This window comes from Sinohyriopsis cumingii, chromosome 7 (genome assembly GCF_028554795.1).
Source record: "Sinohyriopsis cumingii isolate HCF-2022 chromosome 7, ASM2855479v2, whole genome shotgun sequence".
NCBI classification, from domain to species: domain Eukaryota; kingdom Metazoa; phylum Mollusca; class Bivalvia; order Unionida; family Unionidae; genus Sinohyriopsis; species Sinohyriopsis cumingii.
Genome location: NC_142967.1, coordinates 72,817,351 through 72,843,164, shown reverse-complemented (window position 1 = coordinate 72,843,164; position 25,814 = coordinate 72,817,351). Strand labels below are relative to the sequence as shown.

Below are 25,814 nucleotides of genomic sequence, written 5' to 3'. Positions count from 1 at the left end.
GTCCCATAAATGTCATCAAACGGTGATATACACGTGCTACATTATTAGTGCCAAAATTCAATATTATATCCTCGGATGGTTCTTGATGTCCGTTTATTCGCAAGGATACTGCAGTGATACCAAGTTGATCAAATATCATATGAGAACGTTCTTGATTGTTTAATCGTAAATTAAGTTGAAACGCAACAAAGACATGTCTTGGTGCCGCAACACCTTGCTGTGATGATATATGCCACGTGAATAGCCCATCAACATAATTTTGATTAACATCAGTGGTTGTTGTTAGCCACGACAGTATTGATTTACCACCTTGATCCATGAAAGAAATTAACTGCTGTTCTTCAGCGAGTGACGGAGTCATCACCGGCATCCACAGAGCAAGTCTTTTTATATTTACTTTACCGTCAGCAACGCCAGCTGCTCGCCAGATAGCATCATTGTCATCACCTTTTCTCACAAGTACAACTGTGTGTTTGGCTCCAAAAATGGCCTATCTGACATTTCTACAAAATCCAAAGATGTGAGACAGTGGAATCGCACATGAAAATTCTCTATTATCACCTTTCAACATTAATTTTCATGTTCCAAACCCTAAGTTGTATTCAGTGTTGGGAAAGGGTAAATTTTCCACATCGGCATTAGCATTTTTGGTATTGTTTTGTGGTCGCCTTACGATGCTAGGTCTTCCATCAGGAAAGTTAGAATTGTCTTTGGCGAACATCATTGTTGGGCCAGCTGATCTAGTGTAATCATCTGAATATCTTGCCAGCCCAATAATTGTCATAGCAACATCAACATTATCTTGAATTGTCTCAATTTCTTTGCCGTCTGTGAGATATCTGGCGCTGGAAAATAGTGCCATGATGCCATTATTTACAAAGCCAACTTGGACATCAGCTGCATATGGTGTATTAGCGATAACATTTGTTATGATTTCACCTGTAACTTCAATAAATGCTTCCGTGGGCAAGAAATATCTACTTGTATCCTGCACTTGTAATTCAATTCTGCCCCGCTGATTTGGTTCTCGTGCTTCATAAGAATAGTACTGATAATCACGCACAGACTCATCCTTGAGTACTGGTGCATCCATATCGAAAGCTGGATCAGACACGCGTTTAAACATTTTATAGTAAATCATAGTCATCTAAAACGAAAACCACTTCCTGATATCATACTTGTATTTATTGGTTGATCCAGTATCTCTGCTAGTTTTTTATTTGCAGCTTGATTTATTACTTTACTGACATCCGCAGGAATTTCTGTGGTGGCTGGTAATTTGACTGGTCTGCGTAATCGCGCTAATCTTTCCTTGATTGCAGTAAATGCCTTGCTGGCAATATTACCGATAGCACCAGGAGCTTTATCTTTAATAACATCAATAGCTTTCATTGATAGTTGTTTTGCAATCGGCGCTGCCTTGGGTGCTAGTCTTCTGAATAAACCTTGAATAACATCACCTAGTCCATCTCTGTAAATTGCTCTATAAACAGGTAGTCGTGAATTTATTACCCTGACCACGACGGGTCCACGGTGAGCGTTATGTATGATCATTATTATTTTTTTTTTTATCTAACTCGATGATTTCAGTCAATGATTTCATCGATAAGTTCTCGATACGCGTGAACATCCATGATACCACCCTGAAATAATCGCTGACAGATATCAGCTGCTTCATTAATTATTTCTGGTGAGTTATTACCAGCTCGTCTGCCTCCGATGAGAACTTATAATCGTGATACATCATTGAGAACACTATCAGGACAAGTAATGTGACCACCAAGACCACTACCAGTAGCACCTGGAGGTCCCCCTTCTTCAAATTCCTTAGCTAACTCCCGCCGTCGTTTTTTTAAAGGTGACCGAGGTGTAGTAAGTTGATATGAAGACGGTAGAGGTATATCAAGCTGATGTAAAGGCTGCAGGGATGGAATACGTTGAAGTGAAGGCGGTAGCTGTCTTTCTACTGATGGCGGAGGTGACTGAGTGGATAGTTGTTGTTCTGCTTGTTTCACTTTCTCATTATAAAGTCTCCCTACTTCTTTAAAAAACCCTCTGAATTCTAAATCATCATCTCTGGCTTGCTTTTTATTTTTATATATACGATATATCCATTTGATGAGACTATCATCATTTATTTTTTCAAAGCCAGGCTTTAAGATACTGGATTTATTAAATATACTAATTAATGTTTTTTCAGGTAGTTCCTCACTTTTAGTATTTCTAATATCTTCGACAAACCCTTCTTTAAATTTTTTAATCATTGCAACATTTTCTTTTATTGGTTTAGGTGTAAGTTTTTCTTTTACTCCAGCTACTTCAGTACGAATTTCACTGACCCCTTTAAGTATTTCTTCACCAACAGGAGGATGAGCTGCAGCTATGTCAGTTGGAAGTTTTTGTAAAATCTTTTTTGTTTGTTTAGTTCTCTATGCAGTTTTTTCAGTTTGCTCAGCGGTTTGTTTTAGCGTTGGAAGAATACCTTGTTTTCTTTCCTCTTCCGTAATATCTCCCAATAAAGCTCTTTCAGTGACCGCCACAGCCTTTTCAGTAGCTGTTGTAATGGGTTTAAATAACTGTTCTGTACCCGTAGCAAATTCAACTTGTGCTTGCTGTCGTTGTTGAAGTTTTTCTCTAAAACGATTGCGGACAGGAAGAAATTTTTTAATTGCTTCTAATCGCTCTAACACTATATGCTTCTCCGATATTTGCCATTATTATTGATTTTATAATTTCTTAATTCACAGAAATCCTTTAGGATTAGAAATATTTTGTATTAAAAATGCTTGCATTTTTAGCAGCAGAGAGACTGAAACAACACCGAATGTTTCGTCTAGTAGACTCTTGTATCGAGAAGTAGTTATATAGGTAGATATTTTTCATGAGATAACCCTTCTGGTCAGCGAAGAAAGCCTATTATCAGTGTTTTCTGACCAGAAGGGTTTATTTTGTGAAGACAAATCTTCTATCAAGAGTGTTTTCGATAGAAGGTTCTGTTTGACGAAATAGTTGGTGGGCTCAGTCTCTCTGCTGCTTGCAGAGAGTATATGCTTTTTGACTGGCAATACTTTACCAGATTTGACAGAGTTCTTGTAGTGATGCTGGTGAGCACTATACTAAACTAGGCATTATTTCACTTGTCTCAAACTCATATCGTCACATGTGGGCGATATGATAATGAGTTTGTGATAAGATCACGGGACCATATGAGGACTGGTACATTGGCCCAAGGGCCGCATCTGAAACGTTTTCGTGTATTGAGAGTGGCTCATATAAAAAGTAGCTGGTTGAAATATTGGAAACAAGAAATAAACAATGTAATAATCAAGTTTTTATCTGTTTGTGAAGAAACAATTTTCATTATTATTTTAAAAATTCCAGGTGTCATGGGCTGCATAAAATAATTCCATGAACCGCATGCAGCCAGTGCAGTTTGGGGTTTTGTTTGCAGTGTTACCTGAAGTTCTAATGCACATGAAATAATATAATTTTTGTTGTAATTCATAATCACTGGTACTGTGCTGTTAATTAAAATAAAGTTAAGTTTTATTTGTATTCAAGAAAAGTTATTTATTACACATACATTTCTTGAAACATTATAAGGGGTCTATTCATGTATGCTGTTTTCATGAAAAACTGACCCCACCCCACACATTAACAATTTAAAATCGTTCTTTTAAAACAAATACTCCCTCTGAAAATCTTGCAGAAATCACTTGATAGACACAGAGAATGTACATCAGTGCACTTGTTGGACCATTCATAAATTTTGACAACTGTACATTTGACCAAATTTGACAGAACAACATTGTTGCTTGAAGGACTTTCAGGTTTGTACAAATTACTCGGCCATCACATATGGCCATGTTACTAACATAAGTAATTTGTCAGACTGGTTTAAATGTTTTAAATTTTGTACAAATGATGCTGATCTGCCATCATGTCTGCTGTTGCAAAAAAAAACTTTCAAATTAGATAGAAAGCACTCTGGCATGAAAGTCTTTCGAACTACCAGATATGAGGAGAGGAAGAATATCAGTATGCCTTTAAATTTAATAATCTTCATTTCTGTTTCAAGTTGGCCATGGCAGATGGTGAAGTGCATATCAAAAGGGAGCCAGGATTTCTAGAGGAGCCCAGCACGGGACAAAAGGGAACAGTTTATCATGGAGTCCAAATGGACGATGGCTCACTCCTTGATCAAAAGAAGAAAAGGGCCTTGCTAAACCCAAATGATGTGGACAATTATTTGTCAGACAATTATTTGTCAGACATTCCACGAAGGCCCCCACTGCGCAAGCCTCCCCGCCTACCTGTGATATCAAGATTGTTCACAAAGGATGCTGAATACAGTGACACAGGGAAGTTGCTTCTTGATGAGGGTCCATTGGAGCGGGAAAGCTTTTATTCTTCAGTTGGCCCAGTCAAAGAAGTACTTTTACAGGAGAAAGACACTGAAACTTTGAAGTCCATTTATACTTGGTCTGAAGGTATTCCCCCTCAAGATACTGTTCAGAAGCTCAAGTCCACCAAGTGTAGAGAATATGAAATTGAAAATCCTTTCATTCACAGTGTTAAAATAAAAGCAGAACTTATTGATACCGACTATGAAGAGGCCATGGTACCAGAACTACTCAAGCCTTTAACTGTTTCAGAAGCAAAAAAGGAATTTCAGACTTGGATAGAAAAGGAAGACGTCAGTAATGAGAAGCAAGATGGTCAGATAAATGTATGTCACGTTGACATCATTCAGGAAAAGGAAGCAATATATGAAAGAGAAGAAAGCAAGACATCCAGTAATGTTTTTCACAAGACACTAGGTTCAAACTCCAGAACTTGGTGCTCTCCAGTCAGAAGTGCGGAGTGGCACAATAAAGAGCAAGCATCCAGCACTTGTATCAAAACTGAAGGATGTGCAGCTATCATGTCGGAGGAATCGAGTCTTCATTTTGAGGTCCAGGGTTCTAATTTTGGTGAAGCCAATGTAAACAGTTCTATTTTGCAGAGGAATTCTTTTGAGGCTATTGGATATACATATGAGAAAGATACAGCATATTTAAATAAAGTCACACATAATCTTCCTGAGGCTGAATTCAGCTGTCTGCTCCAGGGAAATGAAAACTGGAAAAATTCTGGAGGAAGGATTGGTGATGTACAGAGTGACAAAAGTAGCACAGAAGGCAAAGAAACCTTAAATGCTACAGCCACAGAAGTGACTGTTAAGAAAGAACTTGTTGACACAGAAGATAAGTCTGGAATGAAGGAATGTGATAAAACAAATAAGTATTTAGAGAATGCAGTTAATAGTGAACTCAGTGGGAAACATTGTACAAGCGATCGTCCAGAATTTCTGAAATCACAGACATCAAGTTTGAAGAAGTATCTTACACAGGTACTTGGGAACAAGGAGGACTCGTCTGGGTTGATTAAACGGGAACAGAAAAACTTTAGAATTGGTGTTCTTCAGGAACACTGGCTTTACCACCGAGGACAAGGTATTTCATGTTGTATCTTGCCTCTTATGGAAACAGTATTGACTATGGCCAGAAGTACATTATTCTAGTTACATAAATGCATGAAATCATCAAATAAATGATGTGGAATGTGTTTTTTTTATATACAGAGGTCAGTCATTAAGTTCTCAACTTCTTTTTGTTTCTGGCAATTTTGTGTTCCTTGAGATTGTCAAATTCTGTTTGAGAGAAAAATGAACTTTTTAATTTTTAACTCTAGTGGTCATAGATCAGAAGAATTATGGATGACATGTAGTCTTTTGTCCATCCTTTCATTGGTGCAGGTTTGTTATTGCAACTTCTCCTCAATTTGTATGATGTTTGCCATGAAACTTTACATAGAGATTTATCTGGAGGTCTAGTTGGTTGTGAATGAAAAGGATAGTGCTCAGACATCCAAATTGGCCATTCCAGCAGTCATCTCGAAAATCTTATGGCTGTATAAAATGAATAAATGGCAATATTAACATGGGGTTTTCACTGAAATAATTCATAATGTCATGCTAGTCCTAAATGAAAATTGTGTCAATCTGACATCCACTATGTTCAGATCAACAGCCATCTTTAAAATCATGATACGGCTACTCCTTCTGAATGGAAAGTCATATCAACATTGGGTTTTTAAGGAAGATTGTATGATCTTTGGTCTTAAATAAAACTGGTGCTAATCGGATGCTCAGTATGGCCACCATGGCAGCCATCTTGAAATCTTGTTATTGTTACCGTTCCACAACAGAAAGTCATATGAACAGTGGGTTTTCATTATAAGTCTTTTTATGATATTTTGTTAGACCTGAATGAAAATGGTACTCCCCAGAGATCTAATATGGCCACCACAGTTGAAAATACCTACTCCATCTGAATTCATGATCATATCAGCAAGGGTTTTTACTGAAAGACTTGCTATCACGTCTAGTTGGTTCTAAATAAAAATTGTGCTAATCGGATATCCAGTTTAGCCACCACAGCAGCGTATCAGCTTAAAAATCTTGTTATTGATACTTTACTGAATTGAAAGTCACAAATTTATTAATCTTTGCATCTATAATCACATGCAAAATAAGGATTCAGTGCAAATTTTCATGAGTTGTGTGCACTGTATTTCCAAGGAATGTAGAAGTCACCCATTTTGACCCTGTACAGTGTTGCTATATGGGCTACCATTTCAGATGGTTGAAAAGTGATGGTAGTCAGGGAATGCAGAATTTTCTTGAAAAAATGCACAAGTTTTTGTTAATAAAATTAATATTTGATCATATTTGGATGAATGTGATTAGATAATATTCATTTCATTAAATAAAATGAATGTCATTAGATACATTAGTTTAATTAAATAAAATGCAACTTTATTTGACAGAATTTGGCATTCGTTGACTACCATCGCTCTTCAAACAACTGAAATAGAGGTCATCAGAGTTTAGAAAATACAATTACTTGATTTTGTTTGGATTTACTTTGATAAGGAAAAAGGCATCAGAGTAATATAGTAGAAATAAAGCAATTACACTCAAAACTGTGCAACTGGTTCAATATAGACTGCCAACTGTGCGAGTTGTTCCTCAAAATTTGGCATCCAGTCCACTGTCAAAGCTGTCTAGATGTCCTAAATATGGCCACATTTGCCATATTTTTCAACTTTGCAGTTCTAATGTTTTGCCCTAAGATGTGGCCCATGATGATAATGCATAAAACATCTAGTACTTTTGTGAGTTATGTTTATATGCAAATTTGGCTTCTGTATTTCAAGACTTGTTATCTGTTTCTGTCATTACCATTGCTTTGTATACCTATTTTGAGTTGCCTTAATTTACCTAGCACCATATAGCAAGCATTCTGCTGATGTGCCCCAAAACCTGGAATGTGCTGGATTTGAGTGAAATGACATTTCACCCTGTCCAGAATATGGCAGAGTTTGTGTGAGGAAATTGAGTGCTTTAAAATTTCATGGTAAAAGTATGATTACAACTTTCATGAACACTAGTGCATTAAAAAAAATTACAGATGATACATTGGTATTGTTCACTGAGTCATTTTGAAAAGATGTGGATTTTGATATATCTATCAATATTTCATACATTTTGTAACAAAGATATTTTTACTTTAAATGCAGATTTGAAAGCCAAGCTTGTGACACAGTTTGGGCATCATGGCAAAGGAATTTTCAGTGGTATGCATTTTCCTATTGGCATTACAGTCAACAAAAGGGGGCAGATTATCGTGTGTGATACTGGGAACCATGTTGTCAAGATCTTCAGCAGCACAGGAACATTTCTTTGGAGTATTGGAACAGATGTGAGTTTTTTGCCCAGACAGTATTTTTTGGATTGGACTTGTGCTGTAAGCTGCTGTCCATTTGTCTGTCAGTCCCTCGTATTATGCATTATTTTCATTTTATTACTTTTATATGTCACTGTAAAACAAATTTTGAAACTTGATCATTATTTTATTTCCCCTCAGTAATTTTTCAAAGACATTATGGCTTGAAATGAAATTTAATAAAGGGTTTAGTATAAAAAGAACCTAATTCAAGTTCTGTCTTCACTTTTCCTTTTCAGAATTTAGCAAGTTGTAGCCTCAGCTTGAACAAAGAATTCCTCAGTTAATATTGGCAGGAACATAGTGTCCTCTGTGCACATCTTGGTATCTGCATGAACATTTATTAAGGTTTGCAAATATATGGATACATTAATTTAAATAATTGATCAAAGTGTAGTAGCAGGTACTCCTATGACCACCAGGATTAAATTTAGGATGTTTTTTGTGTAAATGGGGCAAAAGCTTATTGATAGCTCTCTGAAGTAAGAAAAGTTTATCTGCAGCGTGGTGTAAAATAATTCGCATAGATTTTGCATGTCTTGGCACCCAGCATGCTCCAAGTTATGAATTCAGCCCTTTTACCTGTAAATTGCATTATGTAGATGTGTCTGAGAGAGACAATTAGTTTTGCTAGATTAGTTACAATATCTTACGATTGCTTTCATTTTTAAAGTAGTAATGAACGATAACCAGTCAAACCACATGCAAAAATAAGCATAGACAAGAGAAACACAGGAAGTGATTCCTGAAAATCAGAATGAGAAAAAAGAACTTGCAAAGGAAATTTGAGATGTAATAAAATGTGACTAATAAGCATATCCACCTCAGCGTTTCTCCATAAATGGAAATTGACAAACGTTACCCCATTGACAGGTCTGGCAGCAAAGATGTCAGTAACTGCACAGTGTCACCCATATGTAACCAACTCTGTCAAGACTATTTGTCTCCATGACATTTTTTTCATATACCTATCAGACTATAACATCATTCATAAAGTCGGGTTAAGAGAAAACCACTCCTGTGGGTCAGCCTTGGTCTCCATGATAGATGGATTACTTCCTTGGATCAAGGAAAATTAGTTGGATCTATACAAATTGAACTTAGAAAAACTTTTGACCTTGTTGATCAAGATATTCTTATCAACAATTTGAGAAATTATCATTATGACAATTAAACATTTGATTGGGTTACATCATATCCAACAATGAGAAAACAATGTGTTGCAAAAAATGGCAGCTTTTATAATGAAGACCCAGTAGCATGTTACCACAGGGATCAATCCTAGACCCAACACCTTTCTCATTTACATTGATATGCCACTGAAAATAGGCCACTGTAGTTTATCAACTGGCTTATATGTAGGCAATACCTTACTATCAGATTTTAGATAGCTAAAAGATCTTGAGATCTCCCTTCAGATAGCCTTAGAATAGATTCCTTGTGTAATGAAAATTGGTATGAAAGTAAACGCAGACAAGACTGAAGTATTAATAATTACTACCAAACAAAAGAGAGCAAAATTTAAAAAAAAACAGTTTGAATCTTATGTTGAATGAAATTTTGCCTACAAATGGTTACCATGACAAAATCTTTGGATGATGGTTGACAAAAATTGCAATGGAATGATCATATTCAAGTCATATGTCATAAAGTCAGTTAATGTATGTGGTTATTTAGCAAGATAAGACCTTGTCTTTTAACTAGACATAGGTTAATATTTTACACATGCTACAATATAGAACCAGTTACCTATTTTACTGCAATGTTATCTGGGGAAACAGTTATGACAAGAATATTTACAAATTATTTTAAAAAAGAGCTTGCAAACTCTTAGATAATGCTGAAAACATGAATACATGCATTAATTGAATGATATTAAAATGGTAACAGTAAGTTAATGGCTATTTTTGAGAAAGGCTAAACTCGTGCACAGAGTTTCAAACAATATGGTCCCATTATATATCTCGATGAACTATTTCGTGCTAGAAAGCAAGGTTGCTTGACAAGCCTATGGGGAAGGACATGCTGTTGCAGTGCAGGGTGTCTCTCAGCAGCAGCCTGTGTTTTCATACCATCAGACTCTTAAGGAGTCGATTCACCAGGACCAGTCTTTGAGCAAGATTGCCACCTGCATCAGTCGAAGCTAAGATGCATTCTGTTTTTAAGGTTTACAATGGAGAATCTTCTATAATTGGTGCGGTAGGAAATAGGATGTTCTTAGCTGTTTTCTTTTAAATGCAGCCGCAGACTTTCTGCCTATGAAGGAAAAAGAATGTTTTGCTTTTACTGTTAATAGCAATAAAACAGAACTTTCTAAGACTCAAATTTTGTCAGGGGCTTCACCATTGGGTTAGACTGTCATCTGTCTGATCTCCTCGGGTATTTTCAGCTTCAGAGACCTGTATCATTCTCTCTCACTAATGTCTAGATGGAATTTCTCATGTTCTTTGGTCATTGTTTAAACTTCCATTTGAATCTTTGAGTGAAACTGCCTTTAAGAACTTTCCCCTTGATACCATATTCTCCCTCTCTTTGGCATCAGCAAGGAGGAGTGAGCTTTACGACTTGTCAGTGGAAAAGGTTGGCGAAGAGTCAGTAGCTCCACAATCTGAGTCATAACTGCACTGGGGATGATCAAGATAGCTTGCTTTGCATAGTTAGGCCTTAAAGATTTTATTTGACTTCCTCGGAAGGGAGACGGATTTGTTTTGGAGTTTAACGCCATTTCTTGGTGCAAGATAGTCCATATATGACGGCCAGTATAAGTTGTGGAGGAGGAACCCAGAAAACCCCAGTAAGAACCTCCTACCTGACGAAAGCTAATGGCAGCTTTGTTACATATCCGCATTAGCCAAGCCCATGACTTGAATGACTTGAACCCACACAGACAGAGGTGAAATGGCAATAAAGCAGGAAGGAATGGTCTGAATCATTTCTTTCTACCTGTCAATGGTTCCTCTGATATTCTGGCCATTTCCAAGTGGATGGCTCTTACTATCAAGACAGTTTATCTGTCCCTTACCAAGAGTGACCTTTCTTTCTTGAGAAATAAAGTCTATAAGGTTATGGCTATTGCTACATCTTGGGCTTTCTTGAGTCACTCCTCTTTGGATGTTTTGAGAGCTGTTTTTTTCCAGCAGTTTCACACTACTTTTTCTTCCCATAACCTTCAATCTTTTTGCATACGAGAGAGATTAGTTTTTTTTTTTTTTGCTGGGTCTTGTAGTGACTGGTACAGCGTTAGGTCCAACCTTCCACCAGTTTACAGTGGTGAACACTCCTACCTTATGGGGCAAGGGACTTGTTTTCTGTACATGGTTGTTATGGCCTTTGTCCTCCCTCCCAACTGGTAAATTCATCGATGCAGTAGTTAATGTATAACAATGGTTAAAAGTATTTTTTGTTTTGTTTTAAGGTGGAGGTGGGAGCTGATTTTAGTTATGTAATACTTGATACTGTTGAACACTCCTCTCGCCACACTCTGATACCCTATAGTATTGTTCTAAGTGAAAAGAGGAAGGGTATTTCATTGGTTATGACAAAAGAGTCAGATTTGGGTCATGTTTTTTCAGTTCTAATCCTTAAATACTGATTGGAGGAGGGACTGTTTAGATTGGACTGGGGAGGGACTGTTTAGATTGGACTGGGGAGGGACTATTTAGATTGGACTGGGGAGGGACTGTTTAGATTGGACTGGGGAGGGACTATTTAGATTGGACTGGGGAGGGACTATTTAGATTGGACTGGGGAGGGACTGTTTAGATTGGACTGGGGAGGGACTGTTTAGATTGGACTGGGGAGGGACTGTTTAGATTGGACTGGGGAGGGACTATTTAGATTGGACTGGGGAGGGACTGTTTAGATTGGACTGGGGAGGGACTATTTAGATTGGACTGGGGAGGGACTGTTTAGATTGGACTGGGGAGGGACTGTTTAGATTGGACTGGGGAGGGACTGTTTAGATTGGACTGGGGAGGGACTATTTAGATTGGACTGGGGAGGGACTGTTTAGATTGGACTGGGGAGGGACTGTTTAGATTGGACTGGGGAGGGACTATTTAGATTGGACTGGGGAGGGACTGTTTAGATTGGACTGGGGAGGGACTATTTAGATTGGACTGGGGAGGGACTGTTTAGATTGGACTGGGGAGGGACTATTTAGATTGGACTGGGGAGGGACTGTTTAGATTGGACTGGGGAGGGACTGTTTAGATTGGACTGGGGAGGGACTATTTAGATTGGACTGGGGAAAGAAATGCACTGCAGTAGTAGCATGTAAGTTTTACATAATAAAAATGAGTGTATATCCCCCCCCCCCCAAGGGAACTGCATTCTGGGTTTACTTCTGTTAAGTCAGAGATCTCGGAAACTCATAATTATGCGTATTTGGATGCCAATTTATTATGTGGGATGCAGAAAATCACTGAGGCGGGAGTCCTTCCTACGCATGTAATAGGTGTGTGGCAAAATTCAAAGACTTGCCAGTCCTGCTTCAGCCACCTGCTTTGTGGGAAAATGTGTTGATCAATTAGCTGTGCTGATATTTACAATGACAGAATTCAGTGACTGAAAGACCCCTTGATGTACATACATGTTGCCAGTTTATAAGAGTATATAAAAAAGAACATGATGCAATAGCTGGGCGGCAAGTTCAAAAGCTTTGACCTCAGAATCAAGACACGTTGAGACTTAGACAAAATGCCATTCATAAGTGGGTGACAAGTCGCCTAAAAATGTAAACTTTGCCTTCTTCTGTTAGGAAAGCGAAAACGACTTCGACTTGTGATTATTTAAGAAGTACATTGACTAACCATACCATATTTTTTTAAATGCCTTAGCCCGGTTAATTCTAATGTTGTAGCGAAATGTATATCAATTACATTGAGAAAGAAACTCTTGCCCATTAACAAGCATTATGTTTTGGTAGCTGATTGACCATTAACCCTTTTCCGAGTAAGGTAGAAACTATCAATTTCCTGCATGCTATCCTTAGATGATAAAACATACAAACTTGTGTTTTAAGATTAGAATCGGTGATCTGGATATATATTAACTGCCTCTTATATACTATTTCGTCATAAAATTAGTTTGAAACTGTAAATGAACCAGTAGGCCTAATGGGAAATAATGGTGAACTTCGCTAAGTCTGGGATGTACAAGTTTATTAAATTGTTTGTTTTCTTAAATCAGTAGGCAGATATATTCAGCAAAAATATACAAATCATTGAAACCAAAGCCTAGGTATTATTTTATTAAAGATTTAACTTTAAAATGCAAATTATATAGGTCAGAAACATATGGGACAATGCTGTGTTGTGGAATTCGGGAGATGCGCTTTAAAAGTCCAAGCTGTTTTCTGACTTGATACGTATTTGCGAAAATACGGGAAAAAACAGCAAATCAGATACTATATATTTGCCTAAAATTACTACAAGTACGTATACAAATAAATAAATCATAAATTTGCGATCCTGTCATTGGACTGTTGTAATGAAGCTATATTATAGTGAGTGATTACATTACGAAAACCTCTCCATCTAAAAATAGATGCACTCACGTCTTTGTTGATTCTGTAGGAAAGAAGAGACTGCAACTTTGATGGTGGGACTTCTGTTTGTACCAAAATGGGAGTCCTGGACTCCTAGTTTTAAAATCCTAGCGAGACCTCTGTAAATCTAGGGGCTACGGTGGGGTTACATGACAGTATAGTTTTCAGGCTCGATGCCTTGTTTCCTGGATCCCTTGTTTTTGATTTTCTTGCCCATGTTTACTCATATGACCTAGCCTGATTAAGTATGTTCTCTTTGCAGCTGCCTATAAAAATTAAAATGTGCAATCACTGTAGAAAATTGAAAAGTTGTCAAAACCCAGAGTCACTCGGAGTTTAATTGGCATACTGTGTATATAAGAGAGAAAAGTATGCGAAAAGTATATGTTTCTAACACAATCCAACTTTGTTCCTCTTTAGTGTTGTATCAAACATTTTTGTTAATCGTACAAAGTATTAGGTTAATTTGATCTGTTCTGTGAGTTTCTTAAAGAAAATGTTCTAGCAGTATTTTTTTCCCTTTTTCTTTTACAGCTATGTTTTCTCCCAATGCATCGACCCTCAGCAGTTGTTGTAAATGAAAATGATGACATTTTTGTGAAGGATGACATCTGTATTCAAGTATTTAATAGACACGGAGTGTATCTTCGATTAATTGGACACCATCAGTTTCACCATCCCTATGGTAAGTGACCTGTCTATCCAAGAAAGTGAACTAATCACTGTTGTTATATAGTTTAACCTGCCTTGGTGGACATCTTTATATTATCAACTTCTGTTCATTGGTTTCACTTTTGTTGATCCTCAGTTAAAATCCTTAAGTAAATGTCCTTTACCTAACAGACACCCAGCGTAGGTGGACTGGGGACAGTTTTACAGATTATCTAGCAGATCTGGTCAGTTTGAGTTACAGTGACCAAATATAGCTCAAAATAGTATAACATTTTTATAGTGCAGTCTTTCCAGCATCCCTCCTTTTTCCAGATTTTCCTAACGTTTGTTAGACTCCTTATCTTTCCTTGTTTTTTTTTCCTCCAAAATTGCCATACTGTTGTTTTGTTGGGGTTTTTTACAATTTTATACCAACATGTAAAAATTGCTATTTTGTTAACCACATATTAATGAGAGTCTTCTGTTTGTCTCACAGTATATTTCCACTCACTTTTTTTTAGCAGAAGGAAAGATTTACTCTCCAGTTCCACTGAGGTGGCCCCAAGTGGTCTAAAGCGCTCTCCGTTATGGGTCTCTGCCATCTCACCTATGTGGATAAAATAAGTTTACTAAATTATTTTTGCAAGGAAAGTCATAGGGAAGATTCAGAGAAGGAAACTGCATGTGAAAGTTGAGGGATTCAACTGCACAGAGTCAGTCTTAATGATATCTCCAAAGAGACACAAGTCAGTCTCCGTGACAGCTAAAAATATAAAATATAACATAACTAAGAGACAGTAATTTTCAGCTAAATTGGCTAAAGTATCCCTGGCTTGAATTCACTGACTCTGAAGGAAAGATGTTTTGCAATTTTTGCAAACAATATCTTGTACTGGCACTGATTAGAAATTCAGCTAGTTTATTTGTCAATGGAATTGACAAATTCAGGATTCAATCCAGTAAGTCTTGGACAGTTTTCAACTGCATAAAACCTCTGCAATACATTCTATGCATAATACTAGCCAGCAGAAAATCCGGGGCCCCGAGTGGTCTAAAGCACTCATCCGTTATGGATCACTGCCATCTCACCTCTGCCTGCGTGGGTTTGAGTCTAGGATTCAATCAATGTGGATATGTGAGAAAGCTTGCCAGTAGCTTCTCGTGGGTCGGTGATTCTTCCCGGGGTTTTCCCGGGTTCTTCCTCCACCATTAATACTGGCTGCCATGTATAGCCTATCATGTGCTGAAAAATGGCATTAAACCTTACAAAAAAAAAATAAAACAAGAACAAAAGACAGCAAAAGAGTATTTTCTTTAGTGAGGAAAAATAAGACAGACTTTAGGGCCTCCTTAGCTGCAGAAAATTTGTCAGCAATTTTAGTCCCCAAGATCAACCAGCAGGCAAGAAGTCTGAACTGTTTAGAAAACAAATTTACGATCAAGCATTTGAGGAAGTTCAAGTCTGCCACAGTATCATGTTTTGATAAATATATATTTCTTGATATATGTAATGTTTTATTTTTATTTTGCGAACTTGATATAGTGTAGTATTGACGGTTGGAGTGGATGGAGTGGTCAGAGTGGATGGAGTTATTGTCATGGTATTTTTCATGAAGTCATGTCCAAATTCATGACTTTTATCCCTATTTTCACTAATTGTGAGCCTGGAAGGTTGGCAGCTATGTTAACAGATACTGCATTTGTATGCAGGAATGATTCTAGGCTGCAGGTTAGCAATATTTATGCATCTTTTCCTCTGTTGGCACTCAGTAACAAAATCAGTGTGGCACAAGTCCTGCTGAATGTTCAACATTGGCACATATTTATTAATCTATGTGTTTCTGTAATTTCTCTGCATGGAAGAAGCCTTATGTTAAACCCTCATACTGCCAGTATACACTGTGTAAAGCATACAGAGTTCCAATTATGACTTTACCAGATCTTATTTCACTGCATGTGCAGAGCTTATATGTAGCCTGTGGGAATGCACCTTATCAAATTTATTGACATGCCTACATTTTGAGCTTTCAACCAATTGTCAAATTTTATTAATATTTTGAGTACAATACATCAACAGAGGGGTTTCCTGACCTTATTCTTTGCCTTGGGAATATAACTAATCACATTCCTTGCCCATTCTAACAGAAGTGCAACATAGCCTTATTGCTCTAGTAGACCTATTTTAAATTGAGGCAATCTCCTTCATCAGAGTTCCCCAGAAAAAGGTCTACATCTTCTGACAGGTAATTGTCTGGCAACTGGTCACCATGCACCAGTTATCTGGTAATGTGTCAGGTCACAGTCATTAAAGACTGCTGGCACCAATGATTGGATATGTCAAATGACAGTCCTTGAAAGCTTCTCACCCAGCATCAACCACTAGGTAATGTATCAAGTGACAGTCACAGAGTTTATATCACCAGTCACAGGTGCCAATCACTGGCACTGAAGCCATTAACCACATATGGTGATTGGTACCGATCTACCATTTTCTGTTTTCAGTGACAGAGTGCCAGGCACCAGTCTTTGTACTAGGTACAGAGTTTTGACCACCTGCTTATAGAACAGGGTTGTTTCAGTACCACTCTTTATCTATGTCACTTCCTGTGGGGAATGGGCCCCAAGTTTTGAGGTTTCATGTAGGGGTGGGGATCAGGTAGATACCCTACTTTTGTCAATCTAGTTTAATCCTTGCATGACATGAGGACTGTCACTACTCAGTGTCTTAGTGATGTCTCCTTTCCCTACTATGACAGAATGGATGACTTTGCCGTAGCTCCATGGTTCAACAGGCCTTTGACAAGGCTGTAAATGATGTTTACCACCTCCTTCTCTCAGAAGTTTGTCCAAACTTGTGTTTTTCTGAAGCTAGAATCCTCTCCAGTTTGAAGAGGCTCTCCAGGGCACAGCCTGAATTGGACTTTTTGTTGTTCCCTCACTCAGCAAAGGTGAAAGAGCTTGCTTGGGAGTTGTCTCAAGGCTAAGAGGCAACCAGACTGCAGACAAAGCAGTCTGTCCCCTGTCTTTAGACTTCAGTTGCTGGTTTCTGCCTCCAGTTACAGGGTCAATTTGCTCGCTTTGCCTATTAAAGCCCAATGCCTTTGACTTGGATTCTCAGGTAGGGATTTTGGCTGGGTCCTGGGCCTGTCCCCAAGTTGTTTCTTGAGGCTTTGAAAAAATACTTCTTTACAGTTTAGATATGAAAAACAACTATTTAATGCCATAGTTGTAACTTACCAAAACTGTTTGTTTGCATAAAGTTTTAACTGAGGCTTGAATAATGAAACAGGTGATCAGTTAATAATTTAAGAAATACTCACCTTTTATAATACTGCAGAAAAGCATGTGGTCATCTCACTTTGAAAGGTCAATTGTTCTGTTAACTGAGAATCTACTGTTATTCATCAGTCTGCCCTTTGTCTTTTGTACCAGTGAGAAAATATAATGATTGAAGCTTATGATCTCTTATTATCATTACAGTATCTACTTTTATTAAGAACCTGACAATGGCCTGTACAGTGCATAATCCTTGTACAGTATCGTTAATGAGTGTTCATTATTGAATTGGTCACTGTAGCAAAGCACCAGGCATGTTTTAAAATGAGTTCTGAATCCATTTAATGTTTTCTTATTCAGCAAAAAATATATCTTCTGAAGTGAAGACCACAGACCATTGGTCAATTTGTCCTATTGATTCATTTTAATAATACAGAAATAAAAAGCATTATTTTCTACATTGAATGCAAAAGTATTTGAGTCAGTGACTTTGATTGTTATGTAATATCTTTTATTTGCTTATACTGTTTTACTTGGCTATATATTCATTACAGAGTTATTAGTTTCAGTCCTTGAACAATAGGGTTAATAATTACTCTTTACTACAGCCGTCTCTGTCACAAATAACTACAATATAGTTTGTTTATTTTGTTATGTATATTTGATTTAATTTATATATGATTTAATTTGTTTGTTTTTTTGTTTTAATTTTTTTTAATTCCATTACATGCTATTGTAATATAACTTTATTTACTGGATTTGATATTCTGACTGATCTTTTTTTTTTATTTTTGATGTAAATAACTTTATAGAGACATTGTATCTACTGCTGACCTAGTTCCTGACCTTGATTCAGAACCAGTTAGGTTTCTGGTAAACAACTTTTTAAAAATTTTTTTTATTTCTTTCCCAGAGTAAAATCCATTGATTTCAGTTAAGGTAGTACTGGGAGTATGTGACAAATAATGTGTTTATTGTTACAAATGTTTGGTTCTTCCAGAAGCATAAACTCTTGAACTCCATCCGGGAATCTTTTTAGCATTGTAGTTAGACTTATTACTGATGTTTTGAGAAAGAATATTCATTAGTGCCTTAACACTTGAGACGTCCAGGTGTTTTATGTTGTGTCTAGTTTGGGCTAAAAAAAATTTCTTCAAATTATTTTAAAGAAAAGTGATTTTTTTTCCTGGAAATACTAGTGCTCAAAATTTATTCTTGGACAAGGACATTTATCAAAATTTATACAGAATTCAAAAACTGGAACAATATTTACTGTGATTCAACAAGTGACTGTTGACACTGCAGCACTTCACAGGTTACAATAGATGTCATCTTCTTTCATTTTGGATTTCATAATAGGACTTCTATTTTTTAATTCTTGGATTAATTTTAAATTTGATTCATAAAGCCACAAGTTCTTTTTCTCATTTTTACCTTGCTTTCTAGGGAAATAAATTATTTGTTAAAATTTTACAAAGCTTGCTTTTACTTCTTTCTTGTTATGTTTTGTAAGAGCCTAAGCACATAACAATTTTAAAACAAAAGTTTTTACTTTGTTTGATGGTTTCTCATCAAATTTACATTTTATTGTGATTCTGTTTGATATACCCCTCTATTGTTATCTTGATTGGCAAATACAAATTAAAAAGTGATGCTTATGATTGCTTCTCATTACAACATCTGTTGCCTCTTTGTACAGTTGCCTTCATAGGTCATTGAGATTTTAATTTCTCTATGTAGAACCAGATTTCCCTTTTCGTATCCTTGCTAATTTGATCTCGTGTCAAATCTTTCCCTCAATATGGTGTCAACTCGAATAACGGGGGTAAAGCTTTAGCTATATTTAATATGTAAATAACACTGCATAACCATGTGGTTCCTGTTATCAGTATAGTCGCGTATGTTGATAATGGACTGTAGTAGTGTTTTTGTAAATGAGGAATATCACAATTGTCAGATTACAGTTGCTTTGTAACTTCTCTTTTTCTCTTCAAAAGCTACAAATAGAAACTGCTCTGAATATATGCGGTCTTGTACAGTGTTGTTTCATTGCTCACATGCACACACTAAAACAAGTCTTTTAAATTAATTTTTGTATTGTAATTTGATGATGAGGTTATTGTTGCTGCAAGAATACAAGTTGACAAAGAAACCTAAACAGTGGACCTGTATTATTACATAGCAGATATAGTCAAATCTGTCCATATCTGCCACCTATTGGAAAAACCAAAACTGGCCTTTGTACACATGTTTACATTTGCGCTTTAATTCACAACCAATAGAAGAAGGTATTGAACTAAACCAGTCACACTGGCAGAAAATACAACTTCCACTTTGGCTGTGATAACAGGACTACTTTTCCCACCATGCATCAAACCAATTGCTTTGACCCTCTATATTATCAAAACTGCCTCACTTTCAAATTTTGACATATAGACACGTCTGAGTTACAGAGTGACTGGAGTATGGTAAATACAAGCAAGGTAAGAAATGTTTACACATCATTTCATGACTAGGACTTGATGATTTAGGAAAGAAATGTTTGCACATCGATTCATGACTAGGACTTGATGATTTAGGAAAGGCTTGATTGTACTTTTCTTCTAACTGCAGGTCTTGAAATGATGCATGATGGAACTCTTGTTGTGCTTGACACCTATCCCAGTGATCCACGAATTTATTTCATTTCCCAGTTTGGAGCACTACTCCGCTGCTACCCCTTCAACCCTCTCCTGTACTGCCCACCATTCTCTAAGTGCAGGTTCATGGCCATCAGCGATGACAGCATCATCATCAGTGACCTGGGTAGTGTATCTTCTTAAAAAGACCTCTGATAAATTGAACCCTGATCCCTTAAATTTTCTAACCATGTGTAGAGGGTGTACTGCATGACTGTTGTTTCGTCATGATTATTTGTAGTTCTTTTTTACCTTACTTGGCCATAGGTTTTCGGTATATTGACCTGCATCCATTTTGTGTTGTCCATCACATATTGAATGTACGTTAGTAATTGCTTGTCACATTCAGGAGTCTATGTTTCTGATCCAGTTAGATTTAAACTTGGTTTATGGGTTTATATCAGTAGTTCCCAAAGTGGGTGGTACCATCTCTTGGGGGCAGTGGGATTACCAAGGGGTGCACTAATGCTGAATAATGCTTGTTACATGGTAGGGTAGGGGGATGCTGAGGATTACCATGGGGGCGGTGGCCCAAAAGAGTTTGGGAACCACTGGTTTATATCATCAAAATCTTTGATAGGATCAGTAATGAAATCCAACATATTAATCTTGCATCTGATTGACTTACCATGTTATTACTTTGGAAGACATATATTTGATAAGTATTGACTTGAAAGATATACTTAGAACAATAAGATCTCTGATAATTTTCTTAATCAACAAGATCCATGCATATTAATGAGGTACTCTTAAGTCTTGCATGTGATTGACTGACCATATTGCTCTCGAAGACATATATTTGATCAGTGTTGATCAACCTGAAAGATACGCTTAGAACATTAAAATTTCCGATAGTTTTCACAGTCAGCCATTAATGAGATGATCTAACATCTGACTATGAGTGTGTTGCCGTTCTGAAGGCCATTTTTATGGTCTAAATCTGATCATATTTGGAATTTATTGTTACACCTCTCCCTCGATAATTCATGCCCAGATAACTTGCAAACCCGCTTATAATGCGGGGTCAGGTGTTGATCCCAGACTTTTTAAAACCAGTAAATACAAAAAAATATCCTTATTTCTTAAAACTTGAAGAAAAACGCGATTAAAATTGGTAACTGAGATGTTGATATATCGCTTATTTTATATTCGAAAACAGTAGATAGGACCTTGAAATTTTAATCAACATTTTTGAAGTTATCAGCTTTTAAAAAGTAGTCATATAAGTGGTTACATTTTCTTTCCAGACAACTTTCTTAGTACACCATAATTAAAAATATTCACGGAAATTTCGATCAATGAAAATGTCGTGCCTTCTGTAGGCAGTACTTTAATACTTAATACCAAATAGGTAATTTTTGTTAAGTGAAATTTGTTTTTATTCTGTCTTTTAGTTCCTCTTAAGTCTAGTCATCATAAATGCAATGTGTATTTAAACGTAAAATTTGTCAATCTTCCGTAACAACTATGTCCGCAAGCATATCTCTGAGAACCTAATTGAGTGCCAACTGTGTTTGCAGAAGTATTTGTTGTAGTGTTGCACTGAATAAAAAGCTGGCCTCCTTTGCATTATCATGTTAATTATGTCTTTTGAATCAAATAAAGGAGGTGGATTAAAAGAAAAGTTAAAAGGCACACAAATTCTACAAACTTAAAAATCTAGGAGCCCCGAACAATTGTCGGGTGAACTCACTTCATGGATCAATCGAACACTGTTAAAAATATTATTGTGTATGTAACATAAACTACCTTAAATTAACCAACTCATTCATAACTGATCAAACCGCTCCCGTGGCCTAGTGGTTAGAGCGTCCACCTTAGATGCGGGAGGTCATGGGTTCAATCCCTGGCTGAGTCATACCAAAGACTTACAAAAATGGTACTAACAGCTGCCTTGCTTGGCACTCAGCATTAAGAGGTTAGAGTTAGGAATGGTTGGCCTGGTGTCAAGATAATGTGACTGGGTGGGACATCATGCTACATGTCTGCAGCATGATGCCCCGTTGCTAAACATCACCATAAACTGTCACATCATAGCGATATGTCTGAATTTTTTTTAAAACTACATTTAAAAAAAATCCAAACCCAATCCATAACTGATCAAAGATAGCAAGGCAACCAAGCTAAAAGAATACTTTTTAAAATAAAGAGCTTGGTTTCACAGTTACAGACCATTGTGGGCAAGCAAGTTTCAGATATCCTCAAGGATGATAAGAAGTTTTACTGTTACTTCCAATGAAATCACGACATCAATAATGTACTAATTGAACAAATCAGAAATAGAGTTTCTACATGACGGTTGTCTCATGAAATAAATGTTGCTTGTTTTGAAAAAAAGGAATCTTGTTTGGTGATGTATCAACAGTCACTCTAGTTCCCTGCTAACAGACTCATGATTTGGTATGATACTATTAAATACCACTCCGGGAACCAGACTTATCAATAAAACAAAAAGCATTGACCTAATACACAGATGCTTTCACATGCATGTAATGGTTGTTCAAACCAGTTGGAACAATCTTTAACATGTTGGACATTTTGAAAATAAATGTTGTTGTTGTTGTTGTGGGGTTTAACGCCATTTTTCAGCACACGATAGGCTATGCATGATGGCCAGTATTAATGGTGGAGGAAGAACCCAGGAAGAACCACCGACCCATGAGAAGCTACTGGCAAGCTTTCTCACATACCCACATTGGCTGAATCCTAGACTCGAACCCACGCAGACAGAGGTGAAATGGCAGTGATCCGTAACGGAGAGCGAAAATAAATGTTATTTATATGCATCATTTTTATTTTGGCCAAGTTTGATAGTGAGCGAGATCCACACATACTATTACATTTTGAATCTGATTCCATGCGCTTGTTACCACACTGGAAAGCTATATTTCGAATCAAATTTAAAATAATTTAGAATGTGGGCTTGTATCATGAAAATCTTGGATAGGTTTGGATAAGAGTAAGATCCGCATAATGAGGTAATCTTGTATCTGATTGGCTGACCTGGTTTCCACTCTTGAGATCAGAATTTTTGGATACAGTTTTGATCAAGCCTGGAATATATAATTGTATTTTGAAGATCTTGGATGAGTTTGATAATGAGTGAGAGTCACACAAACTAATGAGGAGACCATGTATATGGTTGGCTGACCACTCTGGAGACCGTATTTTGATAAAACTTTGAATATACCTTTACATCATGAAGATCATGAACAAGCTCAGCAACAAATGAGATCCACGATAATTAATGATGTAATCTTGCATCGGATTGGCTGAGTTTGTTACCAGTCTATTATCTGGTTCTGATCAAACTTCAGGTATATGATTTCATGATCAGGATCTGATATTAAATTCTGTAATGCATGGGATTCATGTATATTAATGGGGTGGACTTGGCTTTAGTAATCTTGATCCAGTTTTTCATAAAAATTGATTATGTAGTTATTAAGACCTTGAGTAAGTAGTACAATTACGAGCACGATCCATATTAATGAGATGATTTGGATTCCTTTATCCTTTGGTGTCGTTTTCTGATATTTTTATTTCAGAATGTTAAATTGGCTTACCATATATACTCACAAGTTGACCACCCCTTTTTACTGCTACAAATAGCCAATTTCAATTTGACCCTCCTATAAATTCTAGTGTATTTTACAAGTCAGATCCATTTGAAGGGGTGACTTTTATTGCATTTATTTATCCATGAAACAAATATTAATGCAAAAATACACGTTGTTATGCTTGCACATAAATAGAAGCAATATACTTACTTGTAAACACCCATGATAAACAACATTGATGGACACTTCACTTTGCAGTAGGTAGTATTTAACTTACCTGTAATATTTTCAAATTATTTAAATCCAAATAACTGTTGATGTAAGTATTGTGTAAGGAATACTGTCATGAAACTAATAACCACAGTGCATATGATATATGCATATCTGAATGGGAATTGTTGCATGATAATGTAAAATTATTTTTGTTTACTGCAAACATCTAGAGTTTCCAACATTATTACACCTAGATTTATGCAAAAATATTTTATCTCATGCTTAGAAGACGACCCTACTCTGCGGGAATCAGATTTTCACTTTAAAAATGTTGACATAAAAGTGAGTATATATATGGTATATCATTATTGTATTAATTATTTTGTTATTATGAACAAGACCTACACATAATTATAAGGTGACCTTGCACATGAATGGCTAAACTTCTTCAAATTTAAGAGACCGTGTTTCTGTCCCAATTTTAATCACACTTGGTACATTGGCTAATATTGTCTAAATGTTGGATGATTTTCATGAATAGTAAGATCTATACATATTTATTGAATGATCTTGATCTTGATATATTTATTGGATGATCTTGCATATGACAGGAAGATGCAGCTGCATTTGTTTAGTGATTAAACTGGGTCCGCAGGCCTTTGTCATCAAGATCTCAATAGAGTATGATTATGAGTGAAATTTATGAATGTTGATAAAAGTGACTGCTTGTAATTGGCAGAGACTGTCAGGAAGCCATAATTCCGAGCCACTTTTGATATGCCTATATAATCAGGATATTGGACATGTTCAATAAATAGTGACATACATTAAAGATGTAATCTTGCATTTGATTGGTTGAGCTTGTCATCACTTCTTAATGGCTGGTCATATTGACATTGTGCATTCACTACAAAAACTCTCGATATCACCACTTCTTAATGGCTGTTCATAGTGACTTTGTGCATTCACTACAAAAACTCTCGATATCACCACTTCTTAATGGCTGGTCATAGTGACATTGTGCATTCACTACAAAACTTGTAATGATGTCGAGTTGGTACTGAATACAAATGATGCCAATTCTGATATTGAAGTATGGTCACCATGGCATCCGTCTTGAAAATCCTGTTATCATTGCTCTAAACAAATGGTCTTTTGAATTCCTGAAAATTCAGTCCCTTTTAGGAACTCTTGTGTTATGAGCAATGCATGTTAATGAGGTGAACTTGCAAATTGTCAACTTGGCTTCTAAGAACTCTAAAGAGACTTAATTTCTGATCCAATTTTAATTGGACATGGTATATAGGTTGATATCATCAAAATGTTGGACGATTGGTATTATGACCAAGACCTATGCAATATTTATTTCTTGGTTTTCCATGTGATTTTCATTTACCACTCTAGAGAATATATTTTTCATAAAATTGTGATCAAACTTTGTAATCAGGCCTATGTCATCAAGATCTTGGTTGAGTATGAGTGAAGTTCTTGCATAGTATTTGATGTGACCTTGCTTCAGATTCTCCAAGCCTGTCAGCAGTCTATGAACTATTTTTCCAATCAGATTTTGATAAAGTTTGTTAAATATTTTTATATTATAAAGATGCTGGATGAGTTTGATTCAGTGTAAGTTATATAAATAGTAACATAAATAATCTTGTACCTGAGTGGATGAACTTGTTACAACTCAGGAGACCAAACTCTAGTCTTAGTTTGATGCACCTTAAGCTTGCATTACCATTATTTAGACAGGTTCTATAACAAGTCAGTTCAGTGCATGATATTGCATTTTGTTGACTGAGCTTCTTTACAGAACCTGTCTAAACAATGATAATGCAAGCTTAAGGACTGCATCAAACTAAGACCTTGCCATCAGGGAAAGAAGAAAAAAATTCTGTACAATAACTAGAGTTTTACACCATTTACAGTTACCAAACTTTGTGCGGCCCCGAGTGGCCAAGTGGTCTAAAGCGCTCTCCATTACGGATCACTGCTATCTCACCTCTGACTGCATGGGTTCGAGTCTTGGATTTGGCCAATGTGGGTATGTGAGAAAGCT

At 36.5% G+C, this 25,814-nt stretch overlaps 1 protein-coding gene across 2 annotated transcripts in view; it reads left to right on the top strand.

Annotated features, from left to right (window-relative positions):
* The window catches only part of LOC149795512 (uncharacterized), a 50,395-nt gene that overhangs the window by 16,127 nt on the left and 8,454 nt on the right, over nucleotides 1-25,814 (top strand). For both annotated transcript variants that reach the window (XM_089965309.1, XM_089965308.1), the window contains exons 2-5: nucleotides 4,079-5,495; nucleotides 7,624-7,805; nucleotides 13,912-14,062; nucleotides 19,918-20,109. In XM_089965309.1, the coding sequence (XP_089821435.1) occupies nucleotides 4,085-5,495; nucleotides 7,624-7,805; nucleotides 13,912-14,062; nucleotides 19,918-20,109 (1,936 nt within the window). In that variant the 5' untranslated portion in view covers nucleotides 4,079-4,084. The remainder of the gene's footprint in view (nucleotides 1-4,078; nucleotides 5,496-7,623; nucleotides 7,806-13,911; nucleotides 14,063-19,917; nucleotides 20,110-25,814) is intronic.